We start from the raw sequence: 20,964 nt of genomic DNA, 5'->3' as shown, positions 1-20,964 counted from the left end.
GTTTCTATTTAACCATAGTTTTCAGCATTGCTGTAACTAGGTTGTAACTATTATAGGAAATCTGTGTGGGAATTTTGCAGGGCTCGAACCCTTTGGGGCTTGTACTATAATATACTTATTGAGCAATGGCAGAATATACACTGGTGATCATAAAGTATTAGTGACACCTCAACAGATTAGACTTTAATTATGTTACTTACAGGGGGAATTCAATTGTTTTCTCACACCTGCAAGTAATGGGCATCCAGTGGGCGTTACTCAACTGTTTTGACGATGGGCGGAAGTGCTGTGGGTGCCCATTACATATCACGCGTAAAGCGGCTAAACCCGTGCAAAGTAACGGGCACCCTGCCCAAACGCTTGACTTTTCGCGGATTTCTGCTCGCCACCTCAGGAGAAGGAATATTGGGTGCCCGCAGCATTCACGCCCCTTAGCGTTAACAATAGAATAGCTCCCAATCACTTTAGACGGGAGATCGGGCGCCCCAAAAACATTTTAATTCCTCCCCCCTATGTGTTTAAAAAAAATAAAAATCAGCTATTATTTAAAGTAACATTTATATTGAATATGTAATTATGCTAGCTGTAATTGGATGGAACCTATAATCTCAGGGTGAATAATAGAAATATTTACATCCCCTGTAACAAACGCTAACCATGTATTGGACGGTGGCTGGCTTCCATGGTTTTACTCTAGTCATAGACTAATAATCCGTAGGGTCTTAGAGCACTTGATCCCCAGGACGTTTCCAATAAATCATCCAGAATAAAATAGAGGGTTCCATTTATCAGTCCATGAGCGTAAAAGCCCTGTCTCCTGTGCCCTTTGTATCACGGTAATTTATATCATGTGGCAGGACAGTCACAAGTCTCTCACTCAAGTTTGGTACTTTTTCAGCACAAGTTTCCTGAACAGCTTTCGGCCATGTTTACCGTTATCCTCTCCTTACTAGACTGGCAAACATTTGGGCCTCTTACTACCGTTTATAATCCTTTAGTGCTCGGTAATTAATATGGGATGCAGTCAGTGCAAGCTACATTTACAGCGGAGGCACGTAAAACCACAAGATGGTTGAACTGGATTAATCTGTTGTCTCAGGGAGAGCCAACCCTGTTGTAAGATACATTGCTTCCTCCTCCCTGAATTGTAAACACTGGATGTTGCCAGGTTTTAGGTGTCAGTAGAGGTTTTATATAATAATGAACACAAAACAGAAGCCATTGTTTGGTGCTGACTTCTGTGAAGACTGCATGGAACAAGTGCCTGTCATTAGTACTCTGGGAGTGTTTGCCGTTTCCTAGTGAGACATTAGAGTGCACGAGTGCTTCTTATAGGGAATGTGTGCGTTTTGTAGCTATAAATGAATGAAAATGATTTTAATTCAAAGGAGAGGCTACGTTTTCCCCCCCTGACTCCGTATGTTTTAGCGGCAGACATCATTTCCATGAATACTGAACCCTGAGATTTTTCTTAAAAAAATCCTCAGAATAGCTTGGCCAAATTGCATACGCCGTAATCCAGCGCACCTCTATGGAGTACATGGAAAGATGTGCAAAGCTGCTGGTCACCAGATGCTGGAGAAATGCTGGCACCTCATGGCCGCTAATTGAATTGCCCCCTTTGTTTTTGCCTCCTGATGGGTGGGAGACGTCATATTCCAGATCAGAGGTCAACTAGTAGATGGACGTTCTCACTGAAATGGCAAAGCTAAATTGTTATGTTGCTTAATGAAATGAAAGCTGGTTTTCTATATTTTGTTTGCTACAAGCTACTTTTATTAATTAGTTATTCTTGGAGACATGGGAAACAAACTGCTCATTTGTTCAGCACAATTGTGTACCTTGGTCATGCTGCTTATTTTCTCCTACCTATGTTTGTCTAACAGGCCTCAACAAACAATGAGAGCTCCAACCATAGTTTCGGAAGCCTGGGTTCTTTAAGCGACAAAGAGTCAGAGGTATGTTTTTACTTTGTGTGAATTCGCTTCATGCATACTATTTACCTCCTAACTTGAATGTTTATCATATGTTGTATTTATCTGCTTCTTCCTGTAATCAGAAGACTGTTAGTAACCGTTTTTTTTAGTTCTAAGTATTTATAGATTGTAATCACATTGTCACAAGAGTCTGACAGCTGCCATTCATGCATCAGATTTCAGAACGAGTGGGCGTTTTAAAGAGCTAGTACACCCTAATCATAGGATACCCCGCATGGCCTCGCATAACGTTTATTATTGTACACCTGTCCATCCAGCATAATAAGTGCCACTTGTTTTTACAAGTTAGATGACCTGTTTTGATAGGGCCAAGTTACCAGATTGCAGAGTGTGTATGATAAACGCGGCATTGGCATTCGGTAGCATTCTCGCGAGAGCTCAATTCTTGGTTTCTTTTTTATGATAATTCATTTTTGTAATGGCTTTATTATAGCTTGTTTGTGCAAGTGTTTTTACATTTTAGATTTCAGCAGTTTTTATTTATTTTTTTAACCTAGGGGAAAATAATACATTCAGCTCTCATCTTAACTTGCTGCTACATATTCCTTCCTCCCTGTCTACCCCATCTGTGTCACCCCTGTTTGCCCCTCCCCTTTAGAATGTAAGCTCTTATGAGCAGGGCCCTCTACCCTCTTGTGCTCTACTTTCATCTACTTCTTACTCCCCATTAGGGCACCTAACACTTGGTTGCTTATGTTTTGTTGCTTATCTGGGTGTTATGGTCGCTAATGTAGCAATGTACATGATCCTTGTCCTCGTCCTGTATTGTATTGTATTGTACTGTAAGTCACTGGTCAACTTATTTGTTTATGTGCTTTGTAAGGCGCTGTGGAACACTTGTGGCGCCATATAAATAAATGATGATAATACAGATGTGTCCACATACATCTATCCTCTGTGCGCTATAAGTCATGGTACACATAATGTGTGACAGCGTGTGACTCGGTAGCGCTGAGCGTCTTTTCATGCGACTTTTTACTTTCAAATGCCTCTAATTCGCACAGCGATGCAAACAGGACGCACAAGCAGCTTCTGCTGATTAAAATGATATGCCTATATTCTGTGTAGGACTGCGGGTGTATCTGCATGCGAAACGCTACAGTACAGTGTTACTGACACTGTAATATAGCAATTTGCATGCAGATACGCCCGCAGTCACACACACAATATAGGACACCGCATATAATTTTAATTCGCTGTGCGAATAAGACGCGTTTTGAAGGTAAAAGAATCTTACAAAAAGACGCTATGCACTACTAAGTCACAGCATGAGGATACATCTGTAAGCGTTTTTAAGCATTAAGGGGCGATTCATCTTAATTTTTTTTTTAAGGCACTCTAATGGGCGCCCAATGTTGCAACTAAATTATTTTTGGGCACCCATTACTTATCTCGCTTGTCACTCCTAATTAGACACAGTTTAGGCACATAAAACTACTAAACCAGTCTGAAGTTCTGGTAATAGGATTTATCGTGCATTTCTGCTCACCACCTCAGGAGGGGCAAGCAGAAGTGCCGGCAGATGTTAGCACCAAAACGGAGCAACAATTGAATTGCTCCGTCGGGCGCCTGGCACTGACGGCCGCTAGTGTGCCAACACAGAAAAAATCCCGTGGGCTTTCTAGATGTGAATGGACAGAAGAGATCTGTTGCTTTTTTTTTACTAAAGCCTAAACACTCTGCTTCCAGAATGCAGGTGTGACACCAGCCTGAGAGCAGAGCAATCTATTTTGTACGCATTGTTTGTGGTGGTAGTAGTGGCAAAGAATATGTATTGGGCTAGTACGAGTAAGTAGTGAAAGGACACTCTTTTATGTTGCACAGCATAGTAACATAACCTACTAGAGTAGTACGGCGGTCTCTGTGCAGTTAGTTTGTATGTTCTCCCTATACATGTAGGTTTCTTCCAGGCGCTCTTTTTTTTTTTTTCTGTCCAAACGCATTTATAGTCAGTTATCATTATTGTATTTTATATTTGTAAATCGCAAAAAATTGTGCAGCAATATAGATTGAGGGGATTATTATTCAAATAAATTAGATGATGAAGATGGACCTGCCCTAACCAGCTTACAGTTTGAGGAGTCAGTTACTATAATAGCTATTGGGATAACAATTGAAATTGTAAATGATGATACATGTTCATGTATACGGGAACCGCGCTAGTATCTGGCAACAGGCAGTTGATAATTACAGGTACTGCGCTAATTCCTGGCGTTGGGCAGTTGGTGGTTACTGGCTAATTGCTACTGGTTAATTGGTTTCTAAAGTAATTGATCCTAATGTGTGTTTGTGTGGTAGAGAATTAAGCTCCACTTGGGCAGGGACTGAGTTGAATGAGTAAAACAAAAAATATTCCTTGTAAAGCACTGTGTAATATGCTGGCGCTCGATAAATAGAGCATGGTGATAATAACAGACAGAATGCCTTGATGTGCCAGCACAGCTTTCAGGAGTGCTCACCTCTGCCACGCTGTTGGCAAACATGTACAGTTCATGCTAATTAAGTTACTCGTACACACGTGCAGGCTGATGCAATGTATACATGGAGTTTCTAGAGCAGGAATGGGTTAGATTTGTCATAGCTCACTAGAATGTCATCTAGGAAATGTAGCCTTAAATACCCATTAGGGGTTCTCCTCTATTTAGTGCAGTAGTTGGTATAGGTCTTTCTCTGGCACCGGTCTTTTGCAGATTTGGCCAATTGTAAAGTGTGCATCATTTTGACATTGATGTGTAATACACCGGGTGTATGTAATATACAGTTAGATGCCAGCCAGACACTTTTGGGAGCCTATCAAGATCTATCCCTTATAAGCAAACCAGGACCTGTAGGTTTGCATCTCAGAGGAGGACTGTTGGGGAGGTGATTAGCAGTGACCCAAAATAAAGTGAAAACATTAAAGGGGATAAATCACTGCGGGTAAGTAACGGGAGTAGCCTCTAGCTTTAACGCCCAGGGCTATTCAATTGGCCTCCTGCATTCGCCCAATAACCTTGCTATAAAGCATGTTAAACATGTGCGTTAACATGGGTTATCGGGCGTAAACGCACAGGATCCGTGAGAAGTTCACGGACCTGTGCGTTAACTGGCAGTTACCCCCTGATAACTGCACAGCTAACAGGGAGTTCTTTTCGTGTCTGAGGAGACCCGAAAATAAATCCCCCGATAAGCGGGGCTAAATGAATCCGAGCCGGCGATTAATTAGCACCCGTTCAGATAACGGGGCTAATTTAATCCCACCCTATGTCTTTGAAAATAAGTTGTGGTATTGTATGTATACACTGATGGGTGGAGTAATTGTGCCCGGTATGGAATCTTTGTTACCAGATACTTGACTCTCTCCCTCTCTCCTGATCATGGATTTTAGACCCCTGAAAAGAAACAGTCGGACTCTACAAGGGGAAGGAAGAGGAAAGCGGAAAATCAGAGTGAAAGCAGTCAAGGTAATGAATAAAATATCAATATTGGAGGTAATATGGATATAATTAGCTTGATAAGCACGGTATGTTACTTTTAGATAAAAACCCAAATGTCTGTAATTTTATTTCTCCCATTCTGGTTAATGGATAAGTTCACTTTTCTTGTAACATTGCTTGTTTAGTACAGGGGTTCTCATGCTCGGTCCTCAGGACCCCACACAGGTCACCCAGCAGGTGCACAGGTGTATTCATTACTCACCGACACAATTTAAAAGATTCACAAGTGGAGCTAATTATTTAACTTGTGATTATGTGAGGAGACCCAGAAAACATGCACTGTTTGGGGGACCGAGGACCGAGTTTGAGAACCTGTGGTTTAGTGTAACAAACGTCCTGCTACAGAGATAACCGAGCAGCACCGAAGGTAATCGGCAGAGGTCCTACTAGCATTATGTGAGTGCTGCGACTGGCGAGGAACTCTCACCACAGTACTGATATTGGGAAAGGTGGGATGCTTGTATATTCTAGTGTTATGTTATTCAGCTGTGTACGGCACGGGCAATCCCGGAGAGATGTCTTCTACGTCTTCTCCTTCTCTGTCGTATTTTCAGTACTTTGGACACTGACCGCACGCTTCTCCTGCCATTGTCATGCTTTATATCTATTGTATTGTGAGAGGATTATCTCACTTAAATGAGACTGACCAGTGGGCATCAGAAAGAGATAAGGGGATTATGGAGCACAGATAAATGTGATCAGTCTGCTGAAAGGTAAGCGCTGTAAGCAGACTTCATAACAGCTTCAAAGTTAAGGTGGGTACACACTGTAAGCATATATCTGCAGATGATGGTCGTTCATACACACTGAACGGCCATCATCTGTGCCTGGCTGCGGGTCCCACCAGCCGGTGGGCGGGACGGGAGCGTTTCCGCCCCTTTCCCTGCGGCCTCTGCTGCATGTGTACGGGCGGTTTGCAGAGCGCCCGTACACACTGGGCGATGACCCGATATATCTGCAGGGGATGCAGTTCATTTACCGGCATCCGGAATGCTGGACGTCGGACTCCCGACACTGGAAGCCCAATCTGTACTAAAGATAGGCGTCTAAATACCGCCGCTTATCTTTAGCCAGACGCCGAAATCCCGACGCCCGGCATACCGAACGAAAGTAAACCGGGACTGTTAGCCGCAGGGGAGGGTTAGTTATAGGCACCCCCTGGGTCGGGTTAGGGTTGGGCTATGGGAAGGAGGGTGTTAGGCGCCACTGAGGGGGTGGTTGGGGTAGGCAGCCCCCTGGGAAGGTTAGGTTTAGGCTGCGGCAAGGGGGAGTTAGGGTTTGGCACCACCGGGGAGAGGTTAGGGTTAGGTACCACTAAGGGAGGGTTAGGGTACTTGCCAACCCTAGTCGGGATCCTGATGGTTCGGGCTTCCAGCGTCGGTATTTAGTACGCCGGCAATACATCCGGCGGCATTACATACCGATTCCATCTGCAGCAGAGCCGAGGCGATAAGTCTGTGAATGACGTCGTTCACAGACATATCGCTGGTACACACTGGCCGACGGGCACCAGATATACAGGCCGATCAATTCATATATATCTGTCAGTGTGTACCCAGCTTTAATGGCGCAGTTAATAGTGCAAAGTTGTATAATGAACCTATAGTTATCTCAATATTTGACAATAGGAAGGAAAAATCAGTCCATCCATTGCTACCTTTCCAGTGAAAATATTTACTCCTAATTGTGTGTAATTGGCTAGTTATGTTATTATTTATTTAAAGAATACTTAGGGTAAAAGTTTTACAATATATGAAAACCCATTAAGACATGCTCATTTACTTTCCCCGTGTGTTAGTAGGCATTGCAGGAAGTTGTGTTTTGTAGACTTTTGGCTGCATAATATGGATTATTAATATGTGCGTTCTGTTTGGGATACAAGGAAATAGTCATGGCTGTCATTTACGGTCAGCACTAGCTGGTTTTTACTTCACCAATCGCTGTGTATGTTGTGCTAGTTATGTTTTTTTTTCCTTTAATTCACTTGATGATGTATGCCCAATGATACCTACAACGTTTGAAGTTCACTGGGACAAATAATGCTGCTAATTCAGGTTGTGAGACTCATTCCCAATTCTCACATACCCATTTAAATGGGACTTCAACAGAGCTCCCCAGCGGAGCTGGCAGACAGAGAAAGGCATTGTGGGACCAGCAACTGGGCAGCTTATTAAGGACATTGTGCATAGCTCTCATGCAGCAGACTTTGATTTAAGACCCACTCTGTGAGGTTTTGCCTGAATTGTACTTTCACTTGAGGTATCAAATGATTTTACAGTGGTGCTATGCTGTGCTCAACAATGCAGTGCAGGTTTTCTGTCACCTTTTTGTAAGGGAGATACCATTAACTGCTTCAAAAATAGATCTTGATCCAGTTTTATTGAACAAACTCTCCCTATGACTGTGCTCATTATATAATTCAGCAGCCTGCAGCACTTCTGCTCCTATCTGATCATGGTGACATGATGTAGGTGAGATTCTGTCTAATCCTCCTATAGCTACTGACATCTCAGAACCACCGGTCAGTAAAGAGAATCTTTTATGTTACAGCTCAGTGGCAGATGCTGTATTGGTTTAAATCCCTGATACGCCACAAGAGAATCCATGTTTTTGTTGCCCTCTATGCATGGTGTGATGTTCTGTGAATCCAAACGTGTGCAGTCATTTATACAGATTTAACATTGAGGTTTAACCTCACACCTTTTTTTTTTTTTTAAATCATATTTTGAATGCTAATGAGCTGTACAGTAGTGTCTGAATGGTACAGACAGGGCGAGTACAATTTCTAGAGCAAAAAGTTATGCAACACTATAACAATTGAATAATACATAAATTAATCTTGAGATAAATGTAAATGCACACTTTGGTTGTTTATTTTTATTTTTTTAAATTTCTATTATTCATCAAAGCAATAATATAACATAAATACAACAAAAAATAATGGTAAATAATAAATAGAACAAAGGCCCATTAAGGGTAATAATATACATATCGTACAGAATAAATACATAAAAGTATTTTCTTCACAAAACAGAACCAAAATAAGACCTATATTAATTAAAGTCATCTAGAGACGGCTGGCACACCCCTCAAAAAAAAAAAAAAGAAATATCCAATAAAACTAAACCAGGAAATGGAGATCCAAATAGAAACAGGTTCCATCTTAACCTGTAACAGGGAGCGAAATAGGCGGATCGTCCAGTAAAATTCTAGTTTCATACCAAGAAGTATTTCTGGAGCATAAATAGATTTGGCGTCGTAATTCCAACGTAAAGGAGTCTATAAAGCCTTCCCACAGCTGAAAAAAAGCCGCTGTCTTGGTCTCCTTATGGAGTGTGGTCTCTAGCCAAACCATTTGAAAAGCAAAAGTAATTTGGCCCTAAATAAAGGAACGGATGGGGGACCTGCATGGGTCCACATTTACGAGCCACCGCAGATATAATCAATAATAGTTTTTTTACTATCTCTCCTACCCGAAACAGATGGTGGTAAAATACCCAAAATTGCCACACCGCCGATAATGTAAGGTAACTAACTAGACACCTAGGTGCAAATCTTTTAACTGATGACCAAAATCCACGTATAAGGGGACATTCCCACATACAGCGTATGAAGGTTGCATCAGAAGCCCCACATTTAGCACAAACACTAGTATCGGACAATCCCATCAAGAACCTGCGGTGGGGAGAAAGATATCCATTGTGGTAAATATTATAGAACATTTCTCTATACATACTCGATGAGAGCACTGGTTGTGAATAGAGTAATGAGCGTAATAAACTTTCCATGGTAATATGCGGGAATACAGTACACCAAGTAGATAGCCCCGTAGATATTTTAGAATGGTCTAAAGGAATCTGGAGAATTTTGTAGTGAAGAGAAATGACCCCCCTTCCTCCCATAGGTCTAGCTAATAATAGGTCCAGGGAGTTGGACCAATCTACCGTAGAAAGAGTACGTATCATGGAACTCGCATAATGCTGTGCCTGGTATAGTGCCAAAGAGTGGAATTGAGGCAAACTATATTTATCCACTAATTCCGCCACCCGATAGGGCCGGCAGTTCTCGATGTCAACCAATGCCCGGACATACGGGATCCCCCTATCTGGCCATGATGAGAAGGGCATAGAAGCCTCCCCGTTTTGAAACTCAGGATTTAAGAGTAATAGGAGGAAAAGAGAATGGTGGCAATTTCAATTTCTTTGTTTTCTAGTGTATTGACAAACACGCCAAGCGACCATCAGTAGGGGATTATTAATAATATTTTGGTTGTTTATTAACTATATTCAGTTAAACTACTAGGCATCTGGGACACGTATGAATAGCACAGATTTTGTGGATGACTAAATTCAAGCCTGGATTTTACCTGGTTTTAAGCCACAGAATTTGTCAATTATAGGTGTCCCGGATTAAAGGGATATTATGGCAAGCATACATATTCGTCATGACGGGACTTGCATAAACGTTCTGGCTATCCATTACAATCGCTTGTAAGACGCAAGTAATAACCACCAGTGGGGACGAGTGTTTAATCTCAAATGAAATACTTAACATGTTTTTGTGGCAGCAAAAAGCTTCTTGTGACGAAGGGGAAAGCGATGGATTGTAATGCACTACTCTCCATCCTTGTCTTTCCATTGTAGCTGTTCAAAAGTTATCAGCGCGTTTTTACTTTTGGACTCTTCGCATCAGCGCTTTAGTTAGGGGAACGCACAGTCCACCTCCCCAGTGTCAGTGCAGCGGAGAGGTCTGGATACAGATACGTCCTTCCTCAGAGCTGCAATTGCGCCAAACAGAGCGGTTTTTTTTCAGTTGAATGTGCGTCTTATTCTTAAGCGGATGCGACAACCCCTTCACGAGACCACACTAATTTGATATGCAACATTTTATATATCTGCATGTGACTGAGTCTGAATGTGTATACAGTGTGCTATGATGCAGTGGCCGTGGATTTTTTTCATGCCAAGTTCCGTTGTTCTCCGTGCAGATAAAGACCGCGCAGGCTTGTTCGCATTGCACACGGCGTATTGAGGATATAGGTGTATCACAGCATAGGCCCCTATTATAGGTGGTACATATTGGGAGGCTTGTGTGAAGGCGTGGAATGATTTTCATTCTGATCAGTCAGGTTTTTTGTCCTATAATTCTATATATTGGAGCATACGGTCAGATTTGTTGGATGTGTCAGATGAACGATTTGACCAACGATTTGAACTATGAACGATTTTTGACTGCATTAAAATGAATGGAATCGTCCAAGTCTGACTGCAAACACATCAGATGTCAGATATCGTTATCTGACCATCGGGAACGCGCATCGTCTATCATTCAGACATGTCAGATTTTGCTTCAGATATGAACGATTTTTTAAATCATTATCGTTCAGATCTGAAGATAAATCTGACCGTGTGTATGCACCATAAGTTCTTGATACTAGTGGCAAACCTCTGTGGGGGAGGGGTATCAAACCTTCTAAAGAGGGGGTTGACCATGGCAACCAATCAGCTGCTACTTATCAGATAATAGAATGTACTTGATAAATGCTAGCTAGGAGCTAATTGGTTGCTTTTCCACTCATTAGACAGTGTTCGTTATACATTTCCCTTTATGTATTATATAACTTAACTAATACTGCCTTTTCTGTCAGAATATAAGTTTGTACAATATACACATTTATTACATTATTATCGCATATGCATGTAAATGACACAATAACTATTGAAGTGTAAGTGAAAAGATAGAAATGCATTATTTCTCTCCTTGTGTAGAGATGTATTATACATGATGTAGATTATGGAGCCATTATTTCTGCTATGCCTGAGATTTGTTTCTGTTAATGAACCCTTTTCCCCCTCTGTCTCCTGTAGGAAAGAATAGCGGTGGCCGTGGCCATAAGATTAGCGACTATTTTGATGTAAGTTTACGTTATGGGGTGTAAAAGAACATTCTCCAAAGCAAAGTGATAAATCTAACTTTGTGCGTAACACCGTGTTAGTGATTGCTTTCCTATAGCTGCAACACCGTATTAGTGATTGCTTTCCTATAGCTGCAACACCGTATTAGTGATTGCTTTCCTATAACTGCAACACCGTATTAGTGATTGCTTTCCTATAGCTGCAACACCGTATTAGTGATTGCTTTCCTATAGCTGCAACACCGTATTAGTGATTGCTTTCCTATAGCTGCAACACCGTATTAGTGATTGCTTTCCTATAGCTGCAACACCGTATTAGTGATTGCTTTCCTATAGCTGCAACACCATATTAGTGATTGCTTTCCTATAGCTGCAACACCATATTAGTGATTGCTTTCCTATAGCTGCAACACCATATTAGTGATTGCTTTCCTATAGCTGCAACACCGTATTAGTGATTGCTTTCCTATAGCTGCAACACCGTATTAGTGATTGCTTTCCTATAGCTGCAACACCGTATTAGTGATTGCTTTCCTATAGCTGCAACACCGTATTAGTGATTGCTTTCCTATAGCTGCATGCCCACTTTAATGGGATGTGAAGATGCCAGCTTGCCCATTCTGTACTTTCCTAAAGGGCACGTGTTATGGCAACTGCCTCTGCCTACAGTAGCACATATGTTCTGCGTATTTTTGTTTTCAGGTTTTAATGATTTGCGTATATTGCATAGAATGTCTACTTGCTTCTGTGCTACATGCAAAATAATCTGGTACAGCTATCTTGTAACCGTGTGACCACCCCTTCATAGCTATGTGGCCAATGTGTATGGCAGGTTTGGGTACTATAAAGAGATCACTGCTGTCACTATCTGCCCCTGTACAGTAGCTGGAAGAATAGAGGCTTAAGCTCACTACGCAGTACAGATGAAGAGGTTATATTTAATGTGTCTGGGCTCCAACAACTTTGCAAAATGTGAAATTGTTGTTCCAGAAAGTGATTATCATTATTTTATGCCTACTGACAACTTCTGTTTGTCTGTCTCCTCAGTACCAAGCTGGGAATGGTTCCAGTCCTGTGAGAGGCCTTCCACCTTCAATACGGTCTCCACAGAATTCCCACTCACATTCCACACCTTCGTCTTCTGTGAGTAGCAACCCAGTTTCGTGTTCTTTAGTACTTGTCAGATTTACTGGTGGATCCATATAGGGTGAATCGTCCAGTGAATGAACGGTTAAGGGAATTCTGACACACAAGGGGGTGGTATGTGTAGAAGATACACTATATACCTTTAAAATACGTTTGATTTGAAGGAATAGTTAGAATTTTTCAACCAAAAAACTTACATCAATAAAACATAATCAACAGATTTACAGGGGTATCCAATATGAAACATTAACTTCGCCGTCTATGCGTGTCGAAGTTTTCGCGGCACATCGGAGCTTTTGCTGGCGAAAAAGTATCGCGCGAGCCCCCGATTATACCTGTATTCAATATGAAATCGTCGAGAATGGCACCCGGCGAAAGTAAAATCAGCAAAAACTTCGCTGATTTTTGGGGAAATCTCCCTAACGCCCCCAAAAATATGCTCTGACATGGAGGATCACTCTGGATACCCCCGATTAGCCCTGCTGAAGGCTTTTGGGGTCTTTAAATGGGCTCGATAGCTGCTATTTTGGGGATTTGGGAAGGTGGTGAAGAATAGTATTTAGGAGTTTTTTTGCAGAAAATAACTAGTCCCAGCAAATTTTGGGTACTTGAAAATGGGGGTGAGCATATTTAAAAGTTGCTAAAGTGCAGTTTTAAAAAACGTGAAAAATCCACCTGCCAAAAACAACTGCAATGAAAAAAACACCTGGGGCATACTTGGGGAACCCACTAGATTGCAGCTTGCTAGTTTTTAACTTTGTACACCCCAAATTTTTTTTTCAGGCCCAAAATTAAAGTGTTTTTTTTGGGGTCTTCTGAGGTATTTTTAAAAAAAAAATTTGACACAGTTTACCTTTGGGGGACTGTCTGAAGGATGCAGGGTGGTTTCCGAAATGTTGCACCCCAAAACCCCAATTCTGCACTTTTTTTCGCTACCCATTCCTTGGTGATACTTTTTCGCAGGGTCGAATGCAATATACTTTTCGCACCGGCGAAAAGTTTTCAAATTGAATACGGTGTAAAAGTGGCGAAAATGACGTCATCCGAGCGAAAACAACGCATAAACTGAGTTTTCGCTCCATATTGAATACCCCTGTTAATCTATAATTGTACGCACTGAAAATGTTCATTCACTGGCTGAATGAATGTATCTAATATCTATTTTTATTTGTCTCCATGTTACTTAATGAAAGCTAATGTTTTATTATCTGGTACAAATCTTAGGTAAGGTTACTACCGTATTCACCAGTCCCTATTTAATATATAGTGTTTCCGCTAGACCACGAGCAGAGGGCAGAGCGCTGAGGGTGCAGGCAGGGAGTTTCTGCATGCGCTCCTGAAAAGGGTGCGTGGCTGACCGGGGAGGAGGCGTGTCCTCGTGACATGCCTCCAATTCATCACACTTGGGGGCGTGCCCAGCACTTACCGAGTTGCTGGGCTTCCAGATCGGGCACTGCAACTTTTCCCACCCACCGGACACTTCAGTCTGCGGGTGGGGAAGGCACAGGGCAGGCTGTGTTTAGCGGGGCACCGCTAAAAGGGCAGGGCACATTTTGCCTCTTTAAAATTGGGCAGGGCGCGATGCCACACTAAAACAGCCTAGAGGGAACACTAATATGCACCTATAATATCCTCACCATTACAATAATTTTAAGGTGTGTTTGATCACACCATCTTTTTGTTATAATTTCTAATCTCCCGCTTCCCTTTGTGTTACCAGTTTAGAAGCGGGTGGAATAATAAAAACCTATATCTCAGCAGACCATAGGAATGGTTAACACAGCGTGGGGGCTATGCTGTCGGGAAGCCGGCGGACTTAATCACGACAGCCGGCTTGCCGACTACTTTATCCTGGCAAGCGGACAGCCGCTGTGGTGGGGAGGGGTTAGGTTTAGGGCTCCCGGGGGGGGACTTAGGGTTAGGCAACCCCTGGGGGACTTGGGTTTAGGCGGCGGGGAAGGGGGGGTTTAGGCACTGGGGGGGAAGGTTAGGGTTAGGGGGGGGGGGTTAGGTTAGTGAATACTTACCTGGGGACGATTGGGATTTTCACCCATGTCAGGCAGCCGCTGTCAGGATTCCAGCTGCCGGACAAGCGTCCGGCGGTAAATCATACCGATTCCGCATGGGGAGGGGGTCTCCTATGGATGGAATCAGTCACCTGCCCAGGTCACATGTTGTTCTGTTAGTGAGGACAGGACTGCATGTGACAGGGCTGGTGTTAGTGTTGTTGGGACAAGCAATAAGTCACAGACTGGGAGTTAGAGAGTCAATGGAGTATGGTGTCCCCCAAAAGTACAATGTAATAATGTTACCTATCTATCAAACTGATGCAGGAAAACTGTACTGTCAAACATACTAGTTTGAAACCGAGGGCCTGATTCAGAGCCGGACGCTCTGACCAGAGCGCTCGCTCTGAATCAGGGCCCTCCTACCTAAACTTGGAGCGGCCTCTTGGACGCTCGCATAGCTGTGGGTTACCACCCACAGCTTATACAAGCGTCCATGATGATGGTCGCGATGGTCTGCGGTAGGGTCTCGCTGCCGCAAGCCCAGGAGTGATTTTTGGCTCTATCAGAGCCAAAATCACTCCCACTGACATCACTAGTGATGTCAGTGGGGCCGGCCCCAGACGGTAGGCGTTCCCATGGGAACGCCTCCGTCTGGCAGCCACGCCCCGGGCGCGCCCACCAAAGGGGGCGTGCTGTCACTCACCATCGACAGCACGCCCCCTTTGGTGCGAGACCTGGAGCGACAGCTTGGCTGTCGCTATCCGGGTCTCGCGCATGTGCATGACGGAGGTCCCTCCGTCATGCGCATTTGGGTACCATCGACCCGCTTGCGAGCATCCTGCGCTCGCGAGCGTGTCTGAATGAGACCCCAAGTTTATACATGAACCATCTATAACAATCTGTACCAAAACTTCTACCTAACACACAATTTTTTTCCATGACTATATCAGTGATATTATTTTTTATCTTTTTATTTTCAAGGTTCGACAGAACAGTCCTTCTCCCACTGCATTAGCGTTTGGGGACCATCTTCTTACACCCACAAAGCAGTTATCCTATAAACTAGTTCAAGTGAGTATTAATCTTCTTACACCCGCTGCTTTCAGATGTCCTCAGTGGGTTAGGGCATTAAGGAACCCAGTTCACACAAATCTCCTCCTCTCTACAAGAAGACCTCTAGAGAGATCTAAAAAAACAACCACTTTCTTACAGATAATATATTAATTTAAACTATTCTAGGCCCAAAGGGTAATTTGCCTAATAGTGTAGCCTCCTATTATATATCTATTCATGTGGGTTAGGGAAACCGTTCAAATGCTGGGGGTTTAATGAAGATGAGACCTCCACCAAGTTGCCCCAAATGTCCCAAACCTAGCCTCAGCCATGAAACTAATGATGGGCATCTATTTTTACTGCCTCTAGGGAATCACACACATACATTTCGGCAGATTACACAAAGATGTTGCCAGTTTTTATCACATTAAAGCCCTAAAAATGCTCTCATAATTCACCAGCGGCTGGATGACGGTCTGTTATATTAGGGAAGGTGTTCAGTATCTATGGAATCACATTTTTTATAACTGGGATAAGAAAAGTTTACATTTAAGATATTTACTTTGGGAGAACAGCCTTTTCCTTATTTGAATAAATTCTTGGCTGTGATTCTATATACACATGTATACATATTTATTCTAGACGGATCTCACAATGCTGAAACTTGCTGCTCTAGAAAGTAATAAAAACCAGGATCTCGAAAAAAAAGAAGGCAGGATAGACGACTTGCTCAGGGTGAGTAAAAGGCTCACATATTCCTGATTAATTGTGAACCTGTGGAATTCTTATTTTGTCTAATTTGTTGTATGTACAATAATTAAGGTATGTGCTTGTATTTGTGATGCTGGTGTGTTGCTTTGTTTAATATTCAAATTAAATTCTATACACAAGGTCTTAAATTTGCATAATTTTATCATATCCGCATGTTACTGATAAACAAAACACTTGATTACGTATATTAAAAGTAATATAAATGTTATGGGTGGGGGGTATCCAATTAGCCGCGGGGTGTACCCCACAGCTAATTGCTGCACTGGAGATATTCAATTAGCGGAGATTACCCCGCAGTTGGACTGAACCTCGCAGCTCACAGAAAAAACACCAAATTGGGCTCGCGAGCTGGGAAAAAACCCATTGATTCTGCAGTTTGCGCTCGTGAGTCATGATTTTTCGAAGCAAGAAAATGGCTATTTAATTAGCCTTTCCCCACGCTGCAGGGATTTTGGCCGGCAATTAGTCGCGGGGTAAACAGCAGCTAATTGAATAGACCCCTATGTTTCTCTGTTTTGGCAATAAACTTTCCCTTTTGGCATGACGCCTTAACACATTAGTTAGGGTGTGTTGTAACTGCAATGCTGTGTGCTGCGGTTTACGTGGCATAAAAATACCTTTATTTTACAGACCGATAAAATAATAAACGTCTCAAAGAGGCTATCAACCTAAAATTAAAGTTGTCTTCGTAGCATCAGTAAATAATAAAATAGCAGTATAGACCTAAGAGAATGGAGTAGTCCACAGATGTTCTGAAGAGCTGGGTGTCACTCTTCCATGCTCAAGTGTCCATGGGAGGCCTGCTCGGGGAGTAAAGAGAGCCTCAGGAACTGATCACAGGATGGGCCACCGGAGTACTACAACATTTCATTATGTGCCACCCCAAAGCAGTATATAGGGTATGTAGTCGGGATCCTGACCGTAAGAATGCAGACGGTCACAATCCCAACAGATCCCCGACGGTAAGTGTTATGCTGCCCATCCACTTGAAGATGGGCAAAAGACTGCACAATTATGACATTGTAATCGTGCAGTAGTTTGTCAGTCTGTGATGTGCCTACACTGACTGAGCAGTTGTTCATTGTAGGCTCATTAATCATCTGCAAACAAGCTCAACCTGACGTTATTGTCATGTTGTCCAGCATGTTTGCCTGATGATAGATGTCTAAACGACCAGCGGGAGCGCGCATCGCTGGTCATTTTAGACATTTTTGCAAACTAACGATATCGTTATCGTTCAATCGCTAAATTTAAACTTCTAGTAGATGGCCACCTTTAGGGTTAGGTTTCGAGTTAGGCTGCGGGAGGGGTGGTTTAGGGTAAGGGTTAAGATTTAGGTCAAAATACTTACCAAAATCAGTCAACATTGTGACCGTTGAGATCCCGAACCCAACCCTTATATAGTATTTGTTTTAGGTGAAGAAGCCCCTGTAACTAGTTATGTCCGAGAGCAGTGGTACTCAAGCTTTATTTAAGATTTTTTTTTTTCTTTTGTTAGAATCACAAATTGTCAGTGTATCGTTATTCTGGGACCCCCCCAAAAAAGGTGGTTTGCATTGTGTAAACATTGGGGTCATCGGTGGAATAGTCAGTTTCTCTAACAAATAAACATCCGTTTGGGAAGTCCTTTACATAGAGAACAAATCAATTTCTAGTGATGAGCTCGGGGAATGTTCGTAATGGAGCCCTATTGTGACCGCCAAAACATAGGTCATTTTACCTTGCACAGGAAAATCAGCGCTGCTGCTCACTGTAATTCTGGGTGCGGCTCACAGAAGCACATCATGGCCCCATATCGCTCGGCATTCAATTCCCCCTTCTGACGTTTCCATATTTGTTATCTTCTAATATATGTCAAATAAAGAGACCAGCAGAGTTTAGTGTAATAAAAAGGGAAGGGGTGTCACTGGTGTGAGTGACTAAGGTGCAAATAAATAAAAATGTGTACAGGTTGAGTCTCCCATATCCAAAATGCTTGGGACCAGGGGTAGTTTGGATAACGGAATATTCCGTATTTTGGAATAATTGTATATCATAATGAAATATCTTGGGAATAGGACCCAAATATACACACACAATGCATTTATGTGTTATATACACCTTATACACACAGCCTGCAGGTAATTTTATCCAATATATTCAATAATTTTGTGGCTCAAACAAAGTTTGTGTACAGAAATGAAAATCATTTATGTTTCATATACACCTTATACACAGCCTGAAGGTTATTTTATACAATATGTTTAATAATTTGTGCCTTAGACAAAGTTTGTGTACATTGAACCATCAAAAATCAAAGGTTTCATTATCTCAGTCATGCCAAAAAAATTCCGTATTTCGGAATATTTGGATATGGGAGACTCAACCTGTATTTGTCTACATATAGATACTTCAGAACAATTTATTTTATAGTTTTAATAGATATGAAAATTACAGATATAATTTAAAAAATACCTAATAACAAATATTTGTTAAAAACGTGTGTTTGCCAAGACTGCTGCCGTTAGATAAGTATAGTCTCCCTGTCACTAGAAGAAAACTCAAATGTGTAGAAACGAACACAATGTACAGACACTATCAAAGAAAAATATAAAAAATAACGTGTGTAAGAATATACAACAATGAAAAATATATTTACAGATTCTAAAAACCAAAGCAAGGTAGGAAATACCCATGTATAATACATATATCGTCATAAATTAGGTAATGTAGGGGTATAAAAACACACTTGAACTATGGAGGCGATTCAATTTCTTTTTGTAGTCGCACTAATTAATAGGCACTCAATGTAACAATTAAATTGTTTTAGGCGCCCATTAATTATTCCACTCGTAGCGCCAAATTAAATTGGATTTAGCCACGTAAAACAGCTGAACCCATCTAAAGTCCTGGTCAGGGCACCCAAAGCACAGACTTATCGCACATCTCTGCTCGCCACCCCAGGAGCTGGCACAAACAATAGAGCTGAGTGCTTTTATAATGATGAGTGTTGAAACTATCTCTGAAAATAAAGTTCCTCTATATGAACAAAACAAGATGGTTTAGTTACCAGTTCCATGTATACAATGCATAGAAAAGGCAATGGTGAATTGCCAGTTGCATGAAAGCTTCCCTGCAGCTGTGCACAGCTTCGTGCGGGTGTTCAGAAATCCCCAGGCAAACGGTGGAATACATGTGATTAGAACTTTCGTGGAGACAGAAAAGATCTTAAAGGATATAGCAATATCCCAATGATCCTGCAGTAAGAGAGTAGTCACATAAGTATATACATCCAAGCCCAATGGAACATGAACTAACGCGTTTCTCCGTACCAGACAGCTTCATCAGAGGCATTATGAAATCCTAAAATGGCACTCATATCACTACCCTGCATAATTAAAACAATTAAGAATGTTAGGTCCACCTGAAATATGGTGGGCGGATCTAATATATATTTAATTCCCACACGGTTTTCAGTGGTAAAAGTAATAGAAACAATCGGAGACCAGCTGAATTAAAATATATCTATGCATAGACGGAAACCTACCCTAATTTAAATTTTTATACAATTCATGTTTCATATTCAGAAAACTCCTGGTCACATGACTGCATGTTATTCATATGACCATACCCATGATGCTCCACTTCAGTGACCCTTTCTTGTTATACTATTGGCATAGTAACTAGTGACGTAGGGGTCTTGTGGGAGTAGCTATGAGCGAGTAACAACTCCCATATTGGAATTTACTTTTGTTCGGGAGTGTTGTCATGGTGACTGATGTCACTGTCTCCTAAGGACAAGTTAAAGGTCATGTGACACTGATCAGCTAGGTGATCGACACCATGTTACACCATGCTTTTTGCATGCAATAATTCCATTAGTGAATTATATTAGGAATGAACTTCTAGGTGAGCCATAATATATATAATGTTGGACTATATAAGCAAAGTAATTATTGCACTAATATCTAGAATCTGCTACATTTAATTCATGCTGCATGAGTTACCAGCACATAACTATCTGACTATCATTTTACCTGCTTGTGTCTGACTTCATGTAATGATTCCTATAAGTGTCTTGTCACTACTGGGTTTTATCATAGCCCAAAATTACTGCACTATTTTAGTCCTTGTCATGCCCTTGACTGTTTCGGCCACGTTCTTATTCCTCCTTTTAGAGGGTTAGATACAATACTGCTTTTCGTAGCAGTCTATGCAGCTAATCCTGTGCTGCTATACATCTCATAGAATAGTCCTACTATAAATACCCATCAGTGCGAATTCTATAAATAACTATTGCACAGATTAATAGGCAGGCAATTGACAGTAAATGTTAGCAATTTAGAGTCAGAGAACATCTTTAGAAGGCAGCGCAGGTTATGTTATTGGGTGCTGCCGGTAGCACAATTAGTTTGCACAGATGAGGCGTAATGTGTGGTACAGCTGCTATATACAATAGAATGACACATTCAAAGCAATTTGGTTTTACTCTCACCAACTAAACACACATTTTACTTTCCTGCCTGGCCTTAAGCTTTTTGTTTCTCACCCTCATTATTCAAGTTTTGGGTATTTTATTTGAAACAACTCGTAGAAAATCGTAGAATGGACCTGTGACT

General features: G+C 41.8%; 1 protein-coding gene across 6 annotated transcripts in view; it reads left to right on the top strand.

Moving 5' to 3' along the window:
• Positions 1–20,964, top strand: part of TLK1 (tousled like kinase 1) — a 310,849-nt gene that overhangs the window by 226,838 nt on the left and 63,047 nt on the right. For all 6 annotated transcript variants that reach the window (XM_088470184.1, XM_088470297.1, XM_088470045.1 and 3 more), the window contains 6 exons: positions 1,887–1,958; positions 5,365–5,440; positions 11,341–11,387; positions 12,435–12,530; positions 15,524–15,613; positions 16,238–16,330. In XM_088470184.1, the coding sequence (XP_088326310.1) occupies positions 1,887–1,958; positions 5,365–5,440; positions 11,341–11,387; positions 12,435–12,530; positions 15,524–15,613; positions 16,238–16,330 (474 nt within the window). The remainder of the gene's footprint in view (positions 1–1,886; positions 1,959–5,364; positions 5,441–11,340; positions 11,388–12,434; positions 12,531–15,523; positions 15,614–16,237; positions 16,331–20,964) is intronic.

Source organism: Taudactylus pleione, unplaced genomic scaffold (genome assembly GCF_031769625.1).
Source record: "Taudactylus pleione unplaced genomic scaffold, aTauple2 ptg000004l, whole genome shotgun sequence".
NCBI classification, from domain to species: domain Eukaryota; kingdom Metazoa; phylum Chordata; class Amphibia; order Anura; family Myobatrachidae; genus Taudactylus; species Taudactylus pleione.
The sequence above is the reverse complement of the archived record's forward strand: the minus strand, read 5'-3'. Positions and strand labels throughout refer to the sequence as shown.